The following is an 18,209-nucleotide window of genomic DNA, read 5'->3' on the forward strand; positions in this document are numbered from 1 at the left end:
GACTGTGGCGTATCTATTCTTTATATGGGTTATTAAGGCACATTCAGTTCCATTTCGAAATGAAGCAGATCAACAACAGTTCAACTGTTCAACAGATGGTTGTTGCACACCTGACAAATGAGGCAATTGTTGATGAAGTAACCGCAATTTGCTTACCTTTTGCCTCGTCAGGCGACAAGACGCTCTCTTTGTCGAGCTTAGGCAATTGGATTTGGGTTTTTCATACGCGTTAGTGTAATGAATAGAAGGGTATTATAAGTTAGTCGCAAACGAAAAGCTTGTTATAGATTTCGGTCGAACGAAAAACTAAATAATAAACTCATTCATCATCTAATTTTGTTTTTCCTTTCTCTGACAATTTGTTTCGGGTATCTCCCAGTTGAACTGTCGAGCAAAGCTTTGCTGCTCCCTTTTATTACTAACTGCCTTTAACTGCACAACTAATTGTGGCAACTGCAATTGGTTAGAGGCCCATTGAACTGCTTATTGGGCGCAAAGGCCAAACTGTCCCAGACAACCAAACCAGACAAAGCAATCAGCAAATCACTTAATTAACATCGACTTCACGTTGCGATTGCATCTTACGCGTGCAGACATTTTAGGGGCTTCACATCGCTCGTCTAGCATTACAGTCTAGCTTATCTAGCCGAGATTTCCATATGAAACACATCACTTCATATCAGCAATACCAACAGCAAACTACTTAAGATAAGTAATAAATGCGTAATAAGTTCACACTTCAATCTGAGAAAATGATTAAACTGTTAGATACACTTTAAAATTCAGAGACTGTTGGTCGATTTAGATTTTGTTCACAGTTTATTTAATAAGCTTAGAAGCAGCCATCGATGGAGGGCAGAGAGCCATCGCAATACTTCCAGGTGGACCAGGCAGACCAGCCCTGCTGGCCAAGGATCTTCTGGGCGCAACGGACGGAGTTGGTGATGTCATCGGTCAACAGAGCGTTGCAGCTGAGGGCGCACTCGTTGTAGGAGAAGCGACCGTTGGCAGGCTGGCACCAGTAGTAGTTGTTGATCTGGAAGATACCGTAGTCGTTGGAGCCGTTGTAGTTCTCAGGGCCCACAACACCGGTGCGGTAGGAGCTTTCGTGCTCAGCAATGCAGGTCCAGCGAGCGAGCTGGTCACGAGGAACACCCAAGTCGGACATCTCACGAGCCAAGGAGCAACGGTCCATGGTGCGACCGAAAGCGGGGGCGGCCAAAGCCAAAGCAACCAAAACGATGAAAGCCTTCATATTTGCAATTCTCAGGAAAAACTGATGTTCCCAGTCCGTCAGGCTGTTGCTTTTATAGCGACATTTAATCTTTAGTGTGCACTTATCTAAAGAGGGTTTGTCTAAGTTCCAGACCCGATAATGTCGATTGTCAGCGCAACAGATGATGAAGTTGAGGAAGGTATATCTTATCTTTGAGTTGCCACAATGAAATTAATTTCTACGAGTATAGTTACACATTTGTTTGTTGATTGCAAGTATGTTGAAACAGATCTATCAATTTGCATTCTCAGTGATGCGATATCTGCTCACACGTGTGGACACTTGAGGGGGATTCACAGTTCGACTTTATGATTAAGGACTTGCTTATCTCACAGAGATTTTCAATAATTGTATATCAGCGGAAGTTGCTGCAGATAAAATAAATTCGAAATTCTCTAAGATTCGAGAAATTGCCAAAGAATAATATAAATTGTGCATTCTCATCTTTTTTATAAATTTTGCAATTCATTGATCTCAATATATTACGTAATATTTTGCAAGTATTAGAAAAATTACAAGGAATTTAGGAGTTGTGAATACAAAAACGTATTAAATGGAAAATTTTGAGCATTACATTTCAATGTTTCTGCTACATTTATAGGAATTTTGTAAATGGCGGGTTCAATATTCTTTAGAAAAGATATTAAATTGGAATTAACTTGCATCTACATATTTTACAATCAATTATTTAAAAGATTTCAAAGTGAAAGACCCAAGATATCTATTTGCATTTTAAATGCATTTTAAGTTTATTTAGATTATTATAAAATTACAATTAATTAAGTTTGTAGAAATAAGAAATTTGTTTCCGTCAGCAACTTTTCATAGCCTGTCAACTCTGTGAGATTTCAAGAAATCTTCAAGCTTCCTTGACGATAAGACAAGACGTGTTGCTGTCCATCATAGAGATCTTCTAAGTTGTCGCTTGTCATCGGGCCTTGACAGATATAATTTTTGGTTCGTTGCGCATTCGGTTGCCACTTTCTCCCAATTTAGCAATCTCTGGCTGCCAATCTATGTGGCCGGGGGATAATCAGATTATAGATTCCAATCGCCTTATAATTGCGTACACTTCGTGCTGAGCTCGAGGATGCCTTGGGCAACATGTCAATCATATATTTTTTGGCCATTATTATGTCCACTCAATGTGGACTCACCTTCGATTTTTGATTTTGTTCGCTATGTCTATACGATCTGTTGATGCGGAACTGGTGCCAAAGTTTACACTATTTGTTTAGCATTTGTTTTTTTGGTTTTTGTGAATTAATATGTATGCCATTGTTAGCTGCGTTGCCTCCAACTACAATTTCAACTCGAATTCAATAGCCACCTTCCAGTTCAACTGGTTTCCGACCAATTCTCTGCTCAATGCGATCATAATTAATATGTTTTGGGTTGGCCATAAATCGGCGTTGACCCGCCGTCATTTTGTGGTTGACTGGCTTTAACTTTGCTGAGTGTCTTTGCGTCTTTAACTTTACTTTCTATGGGAGAAAATTTGCACGACACGACGCGACGCGTCGTCTCGCGATTTTGTGGCCACCCAACAAATGGCTTTTTAATTCCAGCATTGTTTTTGTAAAGCATGAATTTATATTAATATTCTATAGAGCACCTGCCCATCTACGGGTATTTGTGTTTATAGTAGAAAGTGAAGTGATCTGTGGACTTTTCGAAAGTTTTCACACTCTGTTTTCGCAAATACCCCTAAATCAAAAGGTGGTAGATGGGCAGGGAAGAGATAAGTCAGATTCGTTTTCATTTCAGATAATATCGAAAAGGTAGCAAAAAGGTAGAAAGCTTAGGAGTTGTTGACCTGGTGGTGTGTTTAGTCTGGCAAGTTCGTTTCTTATCTCACTTCCCAAAAGACTGCTGATTGCTGACTGCTCCCTATCTAATCAATTAACTTAAAGTGATTGCAAAATCAGCAACTTCAAACTTTATTTACTTTTATTATATTTTATTTATTCATATCTTAATTATTAGCTATACATTATGAAATTGATTCAAGATAGTAGTAAAGTATTAGAAATAAAACGTAGTATTCCTTAATCACAATCTTTAAGTTATTTCTACATTCTTTTAATATATGATTTCCACGATTATCTGGCTTTATTCCGTTCGCTTTCCAACAAAATATATTATATAATAATACTTTGTACTTTTTTAACTTTATTTAACTTTTTACACTGACAATTGTCTGAAGTTTTAAATATTAATTTTTCTACTAAAGTTGCTTAACATCAATATGAGTAGAACCTCTATTTAAATGAACTGGAATGACTTTATAATAATTTATAGATCGTATGGCTCACATCACAGGTGCTTGGCGTCTCGCAATAATCTTTGTAGTTGCAATTTGTTTAATGATATTGGAATTATCTGCAATATTAGCAGCGTTGTCTACAACGTTCCAGACAATTGTGACAATGATGCCGCTTTGTAGATCTCATGCGGAAGTTGTGCCATATTTATTTGCATATTAATTTATATGACTTTTTTTATGAATTACCACTGAAGTCGTTGATGAATTGTCAGTGCCAAGTTGAACCATGAGTCAACCTAGTTTTTTTTCTTTTTTTGTCACAGGTAATGAATAGGTCTTGAGTCTGTTTATAATTCGGCGTTGACCTGGTGTCGACGAGTTTACTTTCTATGAGTGAAAATGTTGCCAAAGGTTTATTTTTATTTCTAGTTTTTTATGAGCAACTAACGCAGCGCTACAAATTGTTTGTTTGTTTTGCCAAAGTTTCTAATTTTATGGCTTTATTTATGAACGCCAGACATTGAATTGGATTAGCGAGCATTTCAAATTTCAGTCATGGAAATGAAGAAACTAACCAAAGAAAAGGCTGACAAGCTGAAAACTTGTTTTTGTCATTCAAACATGAAACAAGAAACAAAATTCAAGTTCATTTTGTAAGCAAAGAGTTAAAGGGAAGAATTTCAGCAAATTAATGATGAAGGACTCGAAAAACGTGTGAAACGTGGACAGTTAAGTAGCGATAAGATTGACAACAATTCAATGTCAGTTTACATTGTTAGGGCACTCGATAAGGCAAACACTTAAGTTTTAGTTTGAGTACTTAAAATGCCTCATCGACTGGTAGAATCAGCAACTATTTGTGGCCAAGTTGAAGAACTGTTCTTTGCAATTAGCTGAGCTGGGCTATTATGGTAACAGTGCTTTCTTTTTCTATAATTTCGAGCCTTAATTGGACAATTAGCGGCGTCTTGTATCTAAATGATGTATAATTGGTAAGCCACAGTGCGGTTCAGACCCCAAAGGCACAACGTTTCAACGTTTCAGCATTTCATCGACCTCATGCATATGCGATGAGGTGGTATTCAGAAATTCTTGAGGCCAGAACTGTTAGCTGACCCATAAACGATGATGCCTAGAAGCTTTTATATTAACTTGTAAATCAAACAGAAAAGTAAAAGTGAAGAAGTATCGTTTACAAAAGCAGAGCCCATAGAGAGGCGGGGAAGTGAATGTATTCATGGGTATTCATCGATAATGCATGAGCTAGTCGAAGGGGGTCACAGCTTTTTTGTTGTTGTTGTTATTTTTAAATTTGTTGTTGTTGTGCGTTAGCTTTACAGTAGCCTTTTGTCATTTGTCTTGGAGCGAAGAGGTTAACAACTTTCTTGGCAGAAATCTGCGAAGAAATGTTGTAGAAATCTGCGGTCGTCTAAAGATCATCAGCGAGACCAGAGAGCAGGGAATACCGCTAACAACTACTTCAACTCGTAACTCAAAGTGATGCTAACTTCATGAGTGGGTACAGCAAATGCCACCGCCTCCCATCATTTATGATGAGTGTACTCATGAGTCCATACTGAGTGCATGCGCTTGAATGGGGTTAATGTAACAGCCTGATGACGGGTTTCGCATAGTTGCGGTTAAGTTAGTCTTTTAGTTCTTCTTGCCATCACATCCCATGAATCTGTCCATGTTGTCGTGAAAGCAAAGTGCAGTTCACTCTATGTTTAAATACTTGTATTCGTATTCGTATTCGTATTGTGTTGCTTTGTTTGTTGCCTTGGGTTATGTGCCAAGTCAGTGGTTTAACGACGATTCAACATCGTTCCGTTATGAAACGCAGTCATAAGTACACAAGCTCTGTTCAGTTCAGTTCTTCCAACATAGATCTTCAGGCTAGATGCCCCCACACATATGTTAGCCTACTTTGAATATCAATAGTGCCTCTAACATTGTTCGCAAACAACAAAACTTGAAGCATAGCCACAGTCCAATAATTGGTAAACGAAAACAAAACCAAACTTAACAAGGTTAATGGTTTAACTATAACTAGTGGCATTTGAATTCACTGCTCAAAATATGAATAACCAACAGCTGCATATCTAGTAAAAGTAGGCTAATTTTTAACCATTTCAAACTCTTTACTGATCATCTTTAAAGATGTGGTGAATCTGAAGATTGTGAGAGGAGTTTTCGGTATAATACTAGTACTTATAATAACTAAAAAGACCAAAAGTAGAGAATATTAAACATTTTTGGTTTGAGGAATAATGAAGTACCTTAGCTATAAGTTTATAAAGTAACATTCTATGAGAATTGTAAGAAACAGATAATGACAATGACAGTCCATAAAATGCTAAGTACAAGAGGAATACAAATGGGAGTAATAGAAAACGTAGAAAATGAATAATTAAATAAGAAGAGATAAGACTTTAGCACTCGAGATAATATCACCTAATTTCAGTTATTAAATTAGTTGGAACATGAAAAGTACAGAAGATAAATGGTTTTGAATGTGCGGACTTCGTTCTACATTAAATACATAAGACATTAGAAATATAGAAGATATATTCGTAAGCAGAAAAAGCACAAAGTTAATAAAAGAACACCTTATAACAATAATTCCTAAACAACTATTAGTTTCTTAAACATTTGTTTCCCTCGTTGTTTGACCACGATTACTTCGATTGAATTAGCTAACTAGACTATATTGATAAACAGTTCTGCGGAATTGACGCTTTGATAAACACTTAAGACAACACATGTATACACATGTAATGTGTAATGTAATGTCCAGGTATAAAAGCACAAACCTCGCTGCCAGAAAACATCAGTTTCTCCTGAAAATTGTAAACATGAAGACTTTCATCGTTTTGGTTGCTCTGGCTTTGGCCGCCACCGCTTTCGGTCGCACAATGGATCGTTGCTCCTTGGCCCGCGAGATGTCCAACTTGGGTGTTCCTCGTGACCAACTCGCTCGCTGGACTTGTATTGCTGAGAACGTAATCCTTGGCAAACAAGGCTCGTCTGCCTGGGAAGGCTGCGATGGCTCTCTGCCTTCCATCGACAGCTGCTTCTAAACTATTGCTCACTTCTCATAATAAATAAGAAATCTTAACGCAAAGTCTTTTTAAAGTATTTCAACTCTTGGGTTTCGTTTTTCTCAAACTTCTCATAATTGGTACAAGAGTAATAGAAAAGGTAGAAAATGAATAATTAAATAAGAAGAGACAAGATTTTAGCACTCGAGATAATATCAACTAATTTTAGTTATTAAATTAGTTGGAACATGAAAAGTACATAAATGGTTTTGAGATTGCGGACTTTGTTCTACATTAAAGACATAGGGCATAAAAAATATAGAAGACGTAGTATTACAAAGTTAATAAAAGATCACTTGATAGCAATAATTCCTAAACAACTATTAGTTACATTTGTTCACCTCGTTGTTTGACATGATTACTTCGATTGTCTTAGCTAACTAGGCTATATTGATAAACAGATCTATGAATCTATCAATTGACGCTTTGATAAACACTTCAGATAACACATGTATACGCATGTAATGTGTAGTGTAATGTGTAGCGTAATGTCCAGGTATAAAAGCACAAGCCTCCCTGCATGAAAACATCAGTTTTTCCTGAGAATTGTAAACATGAAGGCTTTCATCGTTTTGGTTGTTCTGGCTTTGGCCTCTTCTGCTTTCGGTCGCACCATGGACCGATGCTCCCTGGCCCGCGAGATGTCCGACTTGGGTGTTCCTCGTGACCAACTCGCTCGCTGGACGTGCATTGCTGACCACAAGAGCAACTACCGCACTGGCGTTGTTGGCCCTGAGAACTTTGACGGCTCCCACGACTATGGAATCTTCCAGATCAACAGCTTTTACTGGTGCCAGCCTGCCAACGGTCGCTTCTCCCACAATGAGTGCGCCCTCAGCTGCAACGCACTGTTGATCGATGACATCACCAACTCTGTCCGTTGCTCTCAGAAGATCCTTGGCATACAAGGCTGGTCTGCCTGGGTAGGCTGCGAAGGCTCTTTGCCCTCTATTGACGGCTGCTTCTAAACTGATAATAAATGAGAAATCTTAATGCAAAGTCTCTGTAGAGTCTTTCAACTCTTGGGTTTCGTTCTTCTCAAACTTCTCATAATTGGTACAAGAGTAATAGAAAAGGTAGAAAATGAATAATTAAATAAGAAGAGACAAGATTTTAGCGATCAAGATAATATCAACTAATTTTAGTTATTAAATTAGTTGGAACATGAAAAGTATATAAATGGTTTTGAGACTGCGGACTTTGTTCTACATTAAAGACATAGGGCATGAAAAATATAGAAGACGTAGTATTACAAAGTTGATAAAAGATCACTTGATAGCAATAATTCCTAAACAACTATTAGTTACATTTGTTCACCTCGTTGTTTGACACGATTACTTTGATTGTCTTAGCTAACTAGGCTATATTGATAGACAAATCTATGAATCTATCAATTGACGCTTCGATAAACACTTCAGATAACACACGTATACACATGTAATGTGTAATGTAATGTACAGGTATAAAAGCACAATCCTCGGTGCCTGAAAACATCAGATTCTCCTGAAAATTGTAAACATGAAGGCTTTCATCGTTTTGGTTGCTTTGGCTTTGGCCTCTTCTGCTTTCGGTCGCAACATGGACCGTTGCTCCCTGGCCCGCGAGATGTCCAACTTGGGTGTTCCCCGTGACCAACTCGCTCGCTGGACGTGCATTGCTGACTACAAAAGCAACTACCGCACCGATCTTGTGGGCCCTGAGATCTTCGACGGCTCCCACGACTATGGAATCTTCCAGATCAGAAGCTTGTACTGGTGCCAGCCTGATAACTGTCACTTCTCCCACAATGGGTGCTCCATCAACTGCAACGATCTGGTGACCGATGACATCACCAACTCTGTCCGTTGTGCTCAGAAGATCCTTGACAAACAAGGTTGGTCTGCCTGGGCTCACTGCGATGGAAATCTGCCCTCCATTGACAGCTGCTTCTAAGCTGTTGCTCATTTCTGATAATAAATGAGAAATCTTAATGCAAAGTCTCTGTAGAGTCTTTCAACTCTTGGGTTTCGTTCTTTTCGAACTTCTCGTAATTGGCTGTTGCTTCATACTTGCTTTCTAAAGATTCAAAGAGAAAGATAAATGGACAGAGAGAGAGAGAGAGACTAATAACGAATGAAAGAATCGATATTTCGAAAGACAGATTGAGGACAGACCGGCAGAGAGACAGACAGATAGTTGGGAGTAAAAGCAATGGCTAGACTTCCCTTCAGACTCTGCGGACTCTCATAATAGGCCGTTGACTTGAAGCGGTCAGTGAATTCTTAATGGGGGAACTCAGTGGGCAATAATTTATACAAGTAGACGTCGCTCAAACTGACAATAAATACACACATAAGCTGAGCACTTGGCCCGAGAGTGGGAACGGGAACAAAAGTGGGGAACGGGAGGCGGGAATAGGAATGGGAACGGGAACGGGAACCCAAAGACAAGGAAAGGAAGTGGCAATGCATTAACAGAGACACCAAGAGATAGACAGAGAGACCGCTTAGCGATCGTCTCAAGAAACAGGCTAAAACAAAGCAGGAAACCAAAGACTGGAAAATTATACTCGCCAACAAATGGAGGCCAAGAAAGGAAAGGGGGAATGAGTTGTGTATGGAACTGTCAGCAGACCTTTTCCTCCTGCCAAGCACCTGCTTGACTCTTTCCTATAATTTGTGCACATTAGCACAAACTGCCCAGCACTCGAAGAAAAGTACTGCATAAGTAATTGACATAAGGCCGCAGTTCAGCGCCCTCACCAAAGGTGATTCTTCAGGGCAAGAAGGGGCGACACCACGACATGGCGTGGGTCAACTACTTACCAACTAAAACAATTACTGCGGTTACCGGCGCGCCGCATCAAATCACTCTAGCGTAAAGTTATGCCGCTTCACAAAGATAACAACAAGTTGGTAGACTGAGGAGAGATACTGAAGATACAGAAGAGGGTGGGGAAATTGTGATCTTCAAGGCGTATGATTTTCAAATGCTTCAGGGATTGTGGCTGATTTAATTGGCATGGAAAGAAAAAGTAGCCAACAGGGGTGAAAGATATAGAATTTGTGGAAAACTGCAAAAAAAAAAAGAAATAGAAAACAGAAAACAAAATAAGAAAGCGAATAGAAGAATCCCAGAGGCAAGAAAGGAAAAGCACTGAAGATATGAGGAAGTCAAATTTATAAAGTTGAAACAAGTTAAAACAAAAAAAGAAGCAGCGCAAATTTAAAATTGGTGAACAGAGTTAAATCCTGAGGCGCAAAATTGAAAGCCATAAAAAAGAGATAGTAATTTGGCTTGCAAGTCAAAATTTAAAATAAGTCATAATAAAAATAAAATACATAATATAACATATAGTACTAGTGTAGTACAAAAATTAGGTATTATCCAAGAAGAACGTCCTAAGAAAAAGGGATAGTCAAAAGAAAGAAATATTAATATCAATTTATGCATAAAATAAGATGCAATAATAGTTCCTATAAGCTTTTAAAAGATGAAAAAGTTCCCAACTAAAAGTTTTGATTCTTGTTTTTAGAACGCAATTTTTGTCTCTGTGTAAGGAAGACATAAAATTGATTGTAAACTTCGAATTAAGTAAAAAGAACAACTAATAAATTTAAATACATTATGAACAAGTATAATTAAGAATCCCTTAACGGTCACGAGTCAAAGCAAAATTGGAGCTACCAGAAGGAAGCTGTAAACAAGTTAACAGAGGAAGTAATAAAATAATAAAACACTCTTCCTTTTCTGCAACCATTCATCACTGACAGCAACGATAACAAGTTAGATCCCCACCAAAGAAATCAGACTATCTCGACATCTTGCAGACCTGCTTTGAGAGATTGTATTATAGCCACTTATTTATCAGATGCTCGAACTGTGTTCGTGAAGTGTTTTCCACTTGTGAGAAATGAAGGCAAGAGAGTTGATTTTAATACGCAAAAGTCGAGTGGAGATACCTCAAGAAAAATTAATGAATGGCACGGCCGATGACTTCGATAACGATTAGGGGGGAATCACTCTTATCAAAAATTAAAATGGCGGGTGGCACGCCATGTTAGCCAAAGTTCCAGACACAGTTTAGTTCCGTACTTATCAGCCTAAAGCTGACGAGTATATCGAGTGTTCTATATACTTATACGATATATGGGGAAGCAAATGATGATGCCACATGATGCCTAGGCAATGCTTAAACTTGCACAATGTCAACGTATCGCATTACCGAAAAACGGATAAAAAGCAAACTGTTGTTTGTTGTTTTCCAGTTGGTTAAGTAAACATGATCTTGACTTGTCTTTGTCAATGGTAATCGAGCCGAAACGACGACCCAGCGACAACCCAACGACAACTTTGAACTACTTTTGGCATCAATTACTCGCAACCTGTCATACCACAAATTCGACTTACAAATTATAAACATTTCACCTGACAAACCAAACGTAACTATGTCAAAATCTCAACTTTTTGATTCCCCGCTGTGATATAAACCTTAATTATATTATACGAGCGACGGAACGGGCTCTCGGGTTGGTGATATATCACCAAAGGGCAATGCGGTGGGCGCAATCTGTAGCGAACAGATCTCGGTGAAAATCATAATGGCCAAGCCAAGCTGGAAAATCTTGCATTGCTTGCAACTATTGTAAGATGTCGAATATTTGAATACTCTACAAAGTTGTTGGGGAGTAGAGAGTTCAACAGCTAGTCGTTTATGCATTTATTTAAATTGCTCTTAAAACTATCTGTTATAGTATTAACAGTATTTTATACTATACTATTTATATAGTATTTTTGTCAAGCTTCATTTTGAGATTTTTGCTTCTATTTTAATCGATTGCATTACATGTCTATAACAACTATGTATATATATAAATATATGTAAGTGTGCTCTTTAAACTAACTGTTTTAGTATTTACGGTACATACATATATGTATAGTATTTATATCACATATATCACATACTATCTTATTTATATAGTATTTTTGTCAAGTTTAATTTAAAGTTTTCTACTTTTATGTAAACAGTTCTCTTTATACTAAAGTACTTCAGTTACGTAGCGTATTTCCAATTCGTTATGATTTTCTTTTCTCATTTTAATTTAAAGTCAAGCGCCCGGCTGTCAGGCATGACAGCTGCCATCAAAAAATACAAAAAAAAAACTGACAAAAGTCAGTGCTTGGGGATCCCAAAAGATACCGCGTACAATTCAAGAGTTGACAGCTTTGGGAAAATGGGATCTCGACGTTGTCTTGACAACTGAAAAGTGGCCACATTTCTCTATCATTGTTTGTTGCTAAATTCTGTTAATAGTTTTATCTGCCATTTGTTGTCTCGCTGTGGGTAAAATTTACAACATTCAAAACCCTCACACTCTAGTTTCCAGTTCCATCCCAACCCACTGCGTACCCTATGCAAATGGGCTAAAGAAATGGAACTGGCATGAGAACATTTTCATGACAAGACATCGCAGCGGTGACTTAATCTCTGCCAGCATCAAAAACCACTTAAAAAAAGGGGCAACAAAAAAACGACAACAACAATAACAACTCAGTCTTGATCGTAGTCTCTGTTTCAGTTGGAAATAGGTGACCAGTTCCCTGTCTTGTTGTCGTCTTTGGTTGGGTGTCTTTTTTATTATTATTATTATTTCTCGTAGCGTCCGTCTTTAAAACAATTTGGCAAGGTGTCGGCTTAACACGAGCGGAGAAACCTCGTCTCTTCTTTTTCTTTTTTTATTATATACCTCTTCTTTTATGATGAGCTATAGCTGTCCGAAAAAGGCTGTGATAAATTTCTTGTGGCCAGAGAATGTTGTATAATAGCAGGATGATTAAAATGCGATTTCTTATGCGAAATGTGTGTACGAAGACGAATGCGGGAAAGTTGACGAACAGTTGAGAGAACAGGCGATTTATCAACCCTGAGCGGAGCTTAAGTGAGGGCTTAGAAGACATGTCATGTCAGTCTGTCATAAATGATAGTTGGAAGTACTCCACAAGCAGACCACAGATGAAAGTACTACTTATAAGTTTTTAGCTTGATTAATCCTAGAGAAAGTGAGTTTTTCTGTAGAGTGTTCTTAATTAATTTGTGCGCGGAGAGAATAGATTAAACAGTATACAAAAAGTTTTCCTGCTTATAATGAGCAACAATCTTAACATGCTTCAAGTAGATTAATCAGAAAACTGTTTTCACTGCTTCTTCAATGAGTTTATTTCATTAAAAACTGCAAAAACTATTCCTAAGATTGTTCAAGTTTGCTTTAGTAATTAATAAAGCTGAAAGTAAATACTTAGCATAACTCCTTTATTTAAAATTCTGAAAATTTCACTCTTCTTTACAACTTATTAAAGTTGTACTATTTCTAAGATTAAATACCTATTAAAACGGAAAGTTTAAGAAAAGGTTATGCATAACTTACTTGGTTAATATTCCAAAATTTCTATACTTGACTCAAAATTATCTTAAGTTACTACTCAAATATTAAACTGATGATATTTTAAGAAACTGTTCATCTTATTTCCCTTGTCTAAGTATCTCCTTATTTTAAATTTATCACCTCAATAAAATAAATCTTTAAATTCAAAAGTTTCTTAAAGAAAATAAAAGTAACTTACATAATAATTCACTAACATTTTGACATTTTGTTCAATTCACTCTACAAAAATTAGTCTAAAAATTCAATAACTTTATGTACAAAACATATTTGATATGAATTCCACTTTAATCTGAAATTGGAAACATATTTCTGGTTTTGACCAAAGCAGCACTTGCGCCAAGTCATTCAACCCTATCGAGAGGCCCTTGAGAATTGATACAGATTTGTTACCATCGATGACCAGATAAGTCGAGTTGTTTACCATTTTGGTGCGCAAACATTTACAGGCGATGACAAGGCCTAAAAACAACAACAACAGAAACTCAAAATGGCCAAGCGAGTCACAAATGGCAATCGCAATAGACCTACATTGTGCATTGGGCCTTACTCGCAATTGCATTGAAATCATTTCAAATCGAAGACGAAATTTTCAACGCAAGCAAAGTCGTTGGCTTTTCGCCACATCTATATCTCTCTGTCTTACTCGCTCTATTATTCCATCTCTCTCTTAGATAAACGGCACGATAACGGCATGCTTTCATACGTAATTTGTTTTACGATTGGAAATTAAATTAACTTGTTTTCCAGCCATTAGCTGCGTCTCCAACTCACAACTCGCAACTTCGACACCGACTTCGATGCCATGCCCATGTTGCCAGTTGGTATTTTGCAATAATTTCTTATAGATATCATTCGTTTTGGCCAAACGTCTCACCGGCTTGCTGGCTGGCCAAGTAAACTGTCATAATGGCTCGGTTATGTGTGGGCCATTATATAAAATTTCACTTTTCTAGAGCATGTTGGCCAAAAAGGCCTAAACTGTGCTGTGCAGGGGAATAGCGAGGACAATTTAGCAATTTTCTTAAATTGCCAATGCAACCAAGTCGATTTTATTTAGATATATCTACTGCTGCTGCTGCTGCTGCAGAGCGATATAATGAGTTCATTAATCGACTGCTGTCATCAACAGCTTTGCCACAAAATGTTGGTCAATAAAGCAAGTGGAAAGTGGTCGTCATTATGCTTTGCTCTTTTTATTGTATAATCTTCTTCGATTACAATTGCAAACTCTACTTGAAGCAGGGATCAATGCTGGGCAAATGGCCCTTGCAGAACTTCCAGGTGGACCAAGCGGGCCAGCCCTGTTGCTGCAACACCTTCTGAGCACAACGCACCGACTTGGTGATGTCATCGCTCAGCAAAGCCTTGCAACTGAGCCCGCAACCGTTGCTGGACTTCTTGCCATTGGGCGGCTGGCACCAGTAGCGATCGTTGATCTGGAAGATGCCGTAGTCATTGGAGCCATCCGAATTCGGGGGACCCACGACGCCAGTGCGAAATGAGCTCTCGTGCTTGGCGATGCAAGTCCAGCGGGCCAACTGATCACGGGGCACGCCCAATTTGGCCATTTCCTTGGCCAGCGAGCAGCGATTCATGGTGCGTGCCAGGGCGGGAGTAGCCAGGGCCAGGGCTGCCAAGACGAGAACAATGAAAGTTCGCATGATTGCAAGTTGAAGTTGTTGATGCAGTGGAAGTCGAATGACTGTTGATTGACCTCAGCACAAGTTGCAGTATTTATACGAACTCAAAATGTGAACCTAACGCAGTTGGATAAATATTAATCTTATGCTAGCTGATGAGGGTGCACCGCCTCAAGTAATTAAAGGCAGTTTACATTGTGATAAGCAGCGAATGCCCCCATCGTAAGCTGAGGTTCAACTTGCCACACATTGAGTTAGACTCAATCACAAACGCAGGTTGCAGCAGCCACTATAAAAGTTAGCAAGCAGATAACATTGGTAATTACCCGATTTATGGCAAAGTTTGCGAATTTCCGATAAGTGCAAAGCAAAACAACTTTAAGCTATGCACTCACATACGTACACTCAAAGTATTCACACTCACTCCAAATCATGACCTCGCACGCATGTTTGCTGCCACAATTATCTTCTCTTTTATTTTATTTCTCAGTTGTCTGTGTGTGTGTTTTTTTTCCTAGCTCTATAACGTAACTAATTCAAAATATTTAGCCAGCTGGCATTGTCTTGGACAAGGAGAGGGGGGAGCAGAGAGAGAGACTCTTCAACGAGTTGAGGCTTTGTTCACGCAATCAGTGAGGTTGCATGTTCAACGTAGTTATTTATTCATTGTGCGGCATTCGAGCTATTCGAGACTCAAATTGCACTTCATATTTTTCATTCACGTGCACTTCGCCAAGTTCCAAGTTCCCATCTTTTGCACGTTTTGTGTGGCTCTCCAAGTTTAATGTCCGACCACAGCTCTATTTTGATCTAGCCTCTTAGTTTTATGGGTACTTCATTTTCAGCTTCAATTGACTTCACTTGACTCAAACGCAGTGAGGTCCATAAAAATTCAACAGCAGACAAATCTGCAAATTAATCTCGAACTAAAGAGATAACAGATTAAGACGCATTCATTGACAAGTTGTTAACTTCACAACCAGACATCACTAAACTCAGCCCTTTCTAAGTAGTTGCCGAAAAAAAAAACTAAAGAGATCCCAGGCCTTGGTTCCATTGTAGACGAAGTCGTAGTCGTAGTCGAAGTCGTAACAACAATTATGCTAATCAGCTACGTCGAGATTCGAGGTCTTTTCCCTTTCTCCCAGAAAATTCAATGAACCTTTGTGAACACAATGATGAAATGTTTGTTGACTATCAGAAAGGCAACTTTACACATGATTTGCGTGGCATTATTCGATTAAAGCCAAGGGTTATGGATCCATAATTGACCACAAACACACAACAATCTACAAACTAAATGTCTCAGCCCTTCCCTTATATTATATCTCAGTTATTTCTTTTCTTCATCATCGAATGATTTGCGTCACCTGAGCACTTAAATGGGTGGCGTGTTTCCACTTCTATCGCATATAAATAAGTTGTATAGAGTTTTGCATGGTTTGCTCCCATTTTTATATTTTCATTGATAGAAATAATACACGGGTAACACTTGAAAATAATGGGATACTTGAAGAGTACGCGATACTCCAGCACTTTGATTAATGATCACTGGAGCGTGTGATTTTTTTGGCACTTTTTTTTTGTACACCATAAAATTGAAAGTATGACAATAGATTTTTCTTATAAACTATTACTAAATAATAGGCATATTTGTAGTACAATGAAGTTGGTCCCTAATAATGAGTGTAGTGTATTTCAAAGTCGTCAAAACCTTTGCTTTGTTATAGATTAAATTGTTGTTAGTTTTTTTTTGTTATGTTTAATTTTGTTTTGGTTTGGTTATTTTCTTTTTTTTTAATATCGCAAGCTTTTTGTTTATTTATTTCTTTCTTATTGCAATCAATTTTGTTTATTAAGATAAAGGCAATCGAAATTGTCAATTCTAGAACGAACTGGAAATCAATAGATAGATAAATAATACGTGATTAGAGCCATATGTGTGCCGTACCGGATCTCTTAAAATTTTAGCGCCTGAATTTATTGGCTAGCCAAATTGTTGACCAAGTCATCGGACAACACTTGATTACTTTGCTGATCGCACTTACATATTTATGGAGTGCATTGCATTGATTGTTATCACTTGACTTGATTGGCAAACATTGCGACGACGAATTGTGGTTGACAGTATTAAAAAAAGTTTTATGCGCAACTTTCGATTGACGTTATCAATAAAATAGCAAATATGTATTTCTTTTATACTATTTGTTTTGTGTTAGTGAATTTCAACCTGACAGCAACAGCGACGACCAGTTTTATTGCTGCATTAAGCAAACTTTTCAAATTGATCACTTATCAGTGGCAACAGCGACGTTGATTCACTTTTATGTTACATGTAAATGCATTTCCATTAGGCACTTTTATCCAACTCCAGCTGTCTCAAGTGTCTCATCGAGAGCAGGTCTCTCCTCTCCTCTCCTCTGCTTTGCTCTGCTCATCGTTGGCTGCTCTCGTTTTTGTCTGCTCAAATTGATTTATGCAAATTCGATGCTGCTCTTCATCTGCTGCGCACGTTTTCAATTTGCCGATCAACCACATGTTATACCCGGCACATGAATGCGGCAGCTGGGTGTAATGAATTTGTGATAAGAAATCTTTGTTTAAAAAATTAAGCATTTTTTTCGGACTCAATTACGTATGCGTAATCTTAGCGTATGCGTCTCTCCGACATTCTGTCTGATCGCTCGTTTTAAAAGCCAGATCTCTAGAATGATAAGTGCTGTAGCTACCAAATTTGGTGACAATACTTCAGTTGATCTTACGCATATTAAAATGTTCTTTCAACTTTGCCGCCTTCTCAAAATACAAAACTTAATCATCACTTGAAGCGTTTGCCAAGTTTTTTTTTTTGGCAGATATACAACATTTTTAGCATACTTACCTTGTATATTGAATACTTACCTTGGATGTTAGACCAATTAGTTCATTAGATTATAATTTTAACTATTAACAACAGATTTGAGATGAGGACTCTGTTGTTAAAGTAATACTTTTGGATAGTAAACTTAGATAAATCTATATAAAAATAAAAATTATTTGCAAATAAGCTGTTTATAAATAAAAGTGGAAGATTATTTTATATAAAATTATATAAAATTTCTTATTTTCATATTGTAAACACATCAAGGTTAATTTTATTGGGCACATTGAGTGCATATGATTCAGTTCTTGGGCTTCCATTTCTTAATTTAAAATTCTGCACATATCAATCTCAATTTTATTAGGCAGTTATATATTATATGATTTAGATTAGTCCAAAAAGGTATTTTACAGTCGAGCACAACCTCTAATTAGTCATGCTTGCTTTTACCATGATCTTTCCATACTTTATGCTGGGGGGTTTTTCACGGCAATCATTGAGAAATGGTTAATCACCACAACGCAATGCAATTACCTCCCGCACATGCCGAGCTGCAGTTGGAGTCTACTCATTGCCATGGCTTGGCCACACCTGTTGCAAGAACAATTGGAATTCAATGGAATGGCGGAGTGAACGCACGGTAT

The 18,209-nt window shown here is 37.8% G+C and overlaps 5 protein-coding genes across 6 annotated transcripts in view; 3 read left to right on the forward strand and 2 right to left on the reverse strand.

The window, feature by feature from the left end:
* The window catches only part of LOC133841943 (uncharacterized), a 35,110-nt gene that overhangs the window by 12,179 nt on the left and 4,722 nt on the right, over nt 1–18,209 (forward strand). The window lies entirely within an intron of this gene.
* On the reverse strand, nt 801–1,286 carry LOC133841961 (lysozyme E-like). Its single transcript, XM_062274817.1, has one exon. The coding sequence runs from the start codon at nt 1,253–1,255 to the stop codon at nt 833–835; it is 423 nt and encodes a 140-aa protein (XP_062130801.1). The 5' UTR covers nt 1,256–1,286; the 3' UTR covers nt 801–832.
* On the forward strand, nt 7,161–7,612 carry LOC133841963 (lysozyme E-like). Its single transcript, XM_062274820.1, has one exon. The coding sequence runs from the start codon at nt 7,198–7,200 to the stop codon at nt 7,609–7,611; it is 414 nt and encodes a 137-aa protein (XP_062130804.1). The 5' UTR covers nt 7,161–7,197; the 3' UTR covers nt 7,612.
* Nucleotides 8,128–8,619, forward strand: LOC133841962 (lysozyme D-like). Its single transcript, XM_062274819.1, has one exon. It carries the CDS (start codon nt 8,162–8,164, stop codon nt 8,573–8,575), a length of 414 nt encoding a protein of 137 aa, XP_062130803.1. The 5' UTR covers nt 8,128–8,161; the 3' UTR covers nt 8,576–8,619.
* LOC133841953 (lysozyme B-like) lies at nt 14,234–14,785 on the reverse strand. The gene has a single exon (XM_062274811.1). It carries the CDS (start codon nt 14,724–14,726, stop codon nt 14,295–14,297), a length of 432 nt encoding a protein of 143 aa, XP_062130795.1. The 5' UTR covers nt 14,727–14,785; the 3' UTR covers nt 14,234–14,294.

This window comes from Drosophila sulfurigaster, chromosome 3 (assembly GCF_023558435.1).
Source record: "Drosophila sulfurigaster albostrigata strain 15112-1811.04 chromosome 3, ASM2355843v2, whole genome shotgun sequence".
Classification (NCBI taxonomy): domain Eukaryota; kingdom Metazoa; phylum Arthropoda; class Insecta; order Diptera; family Drosophilidae; genus Drosophila; species Drosophila sulfurigaster.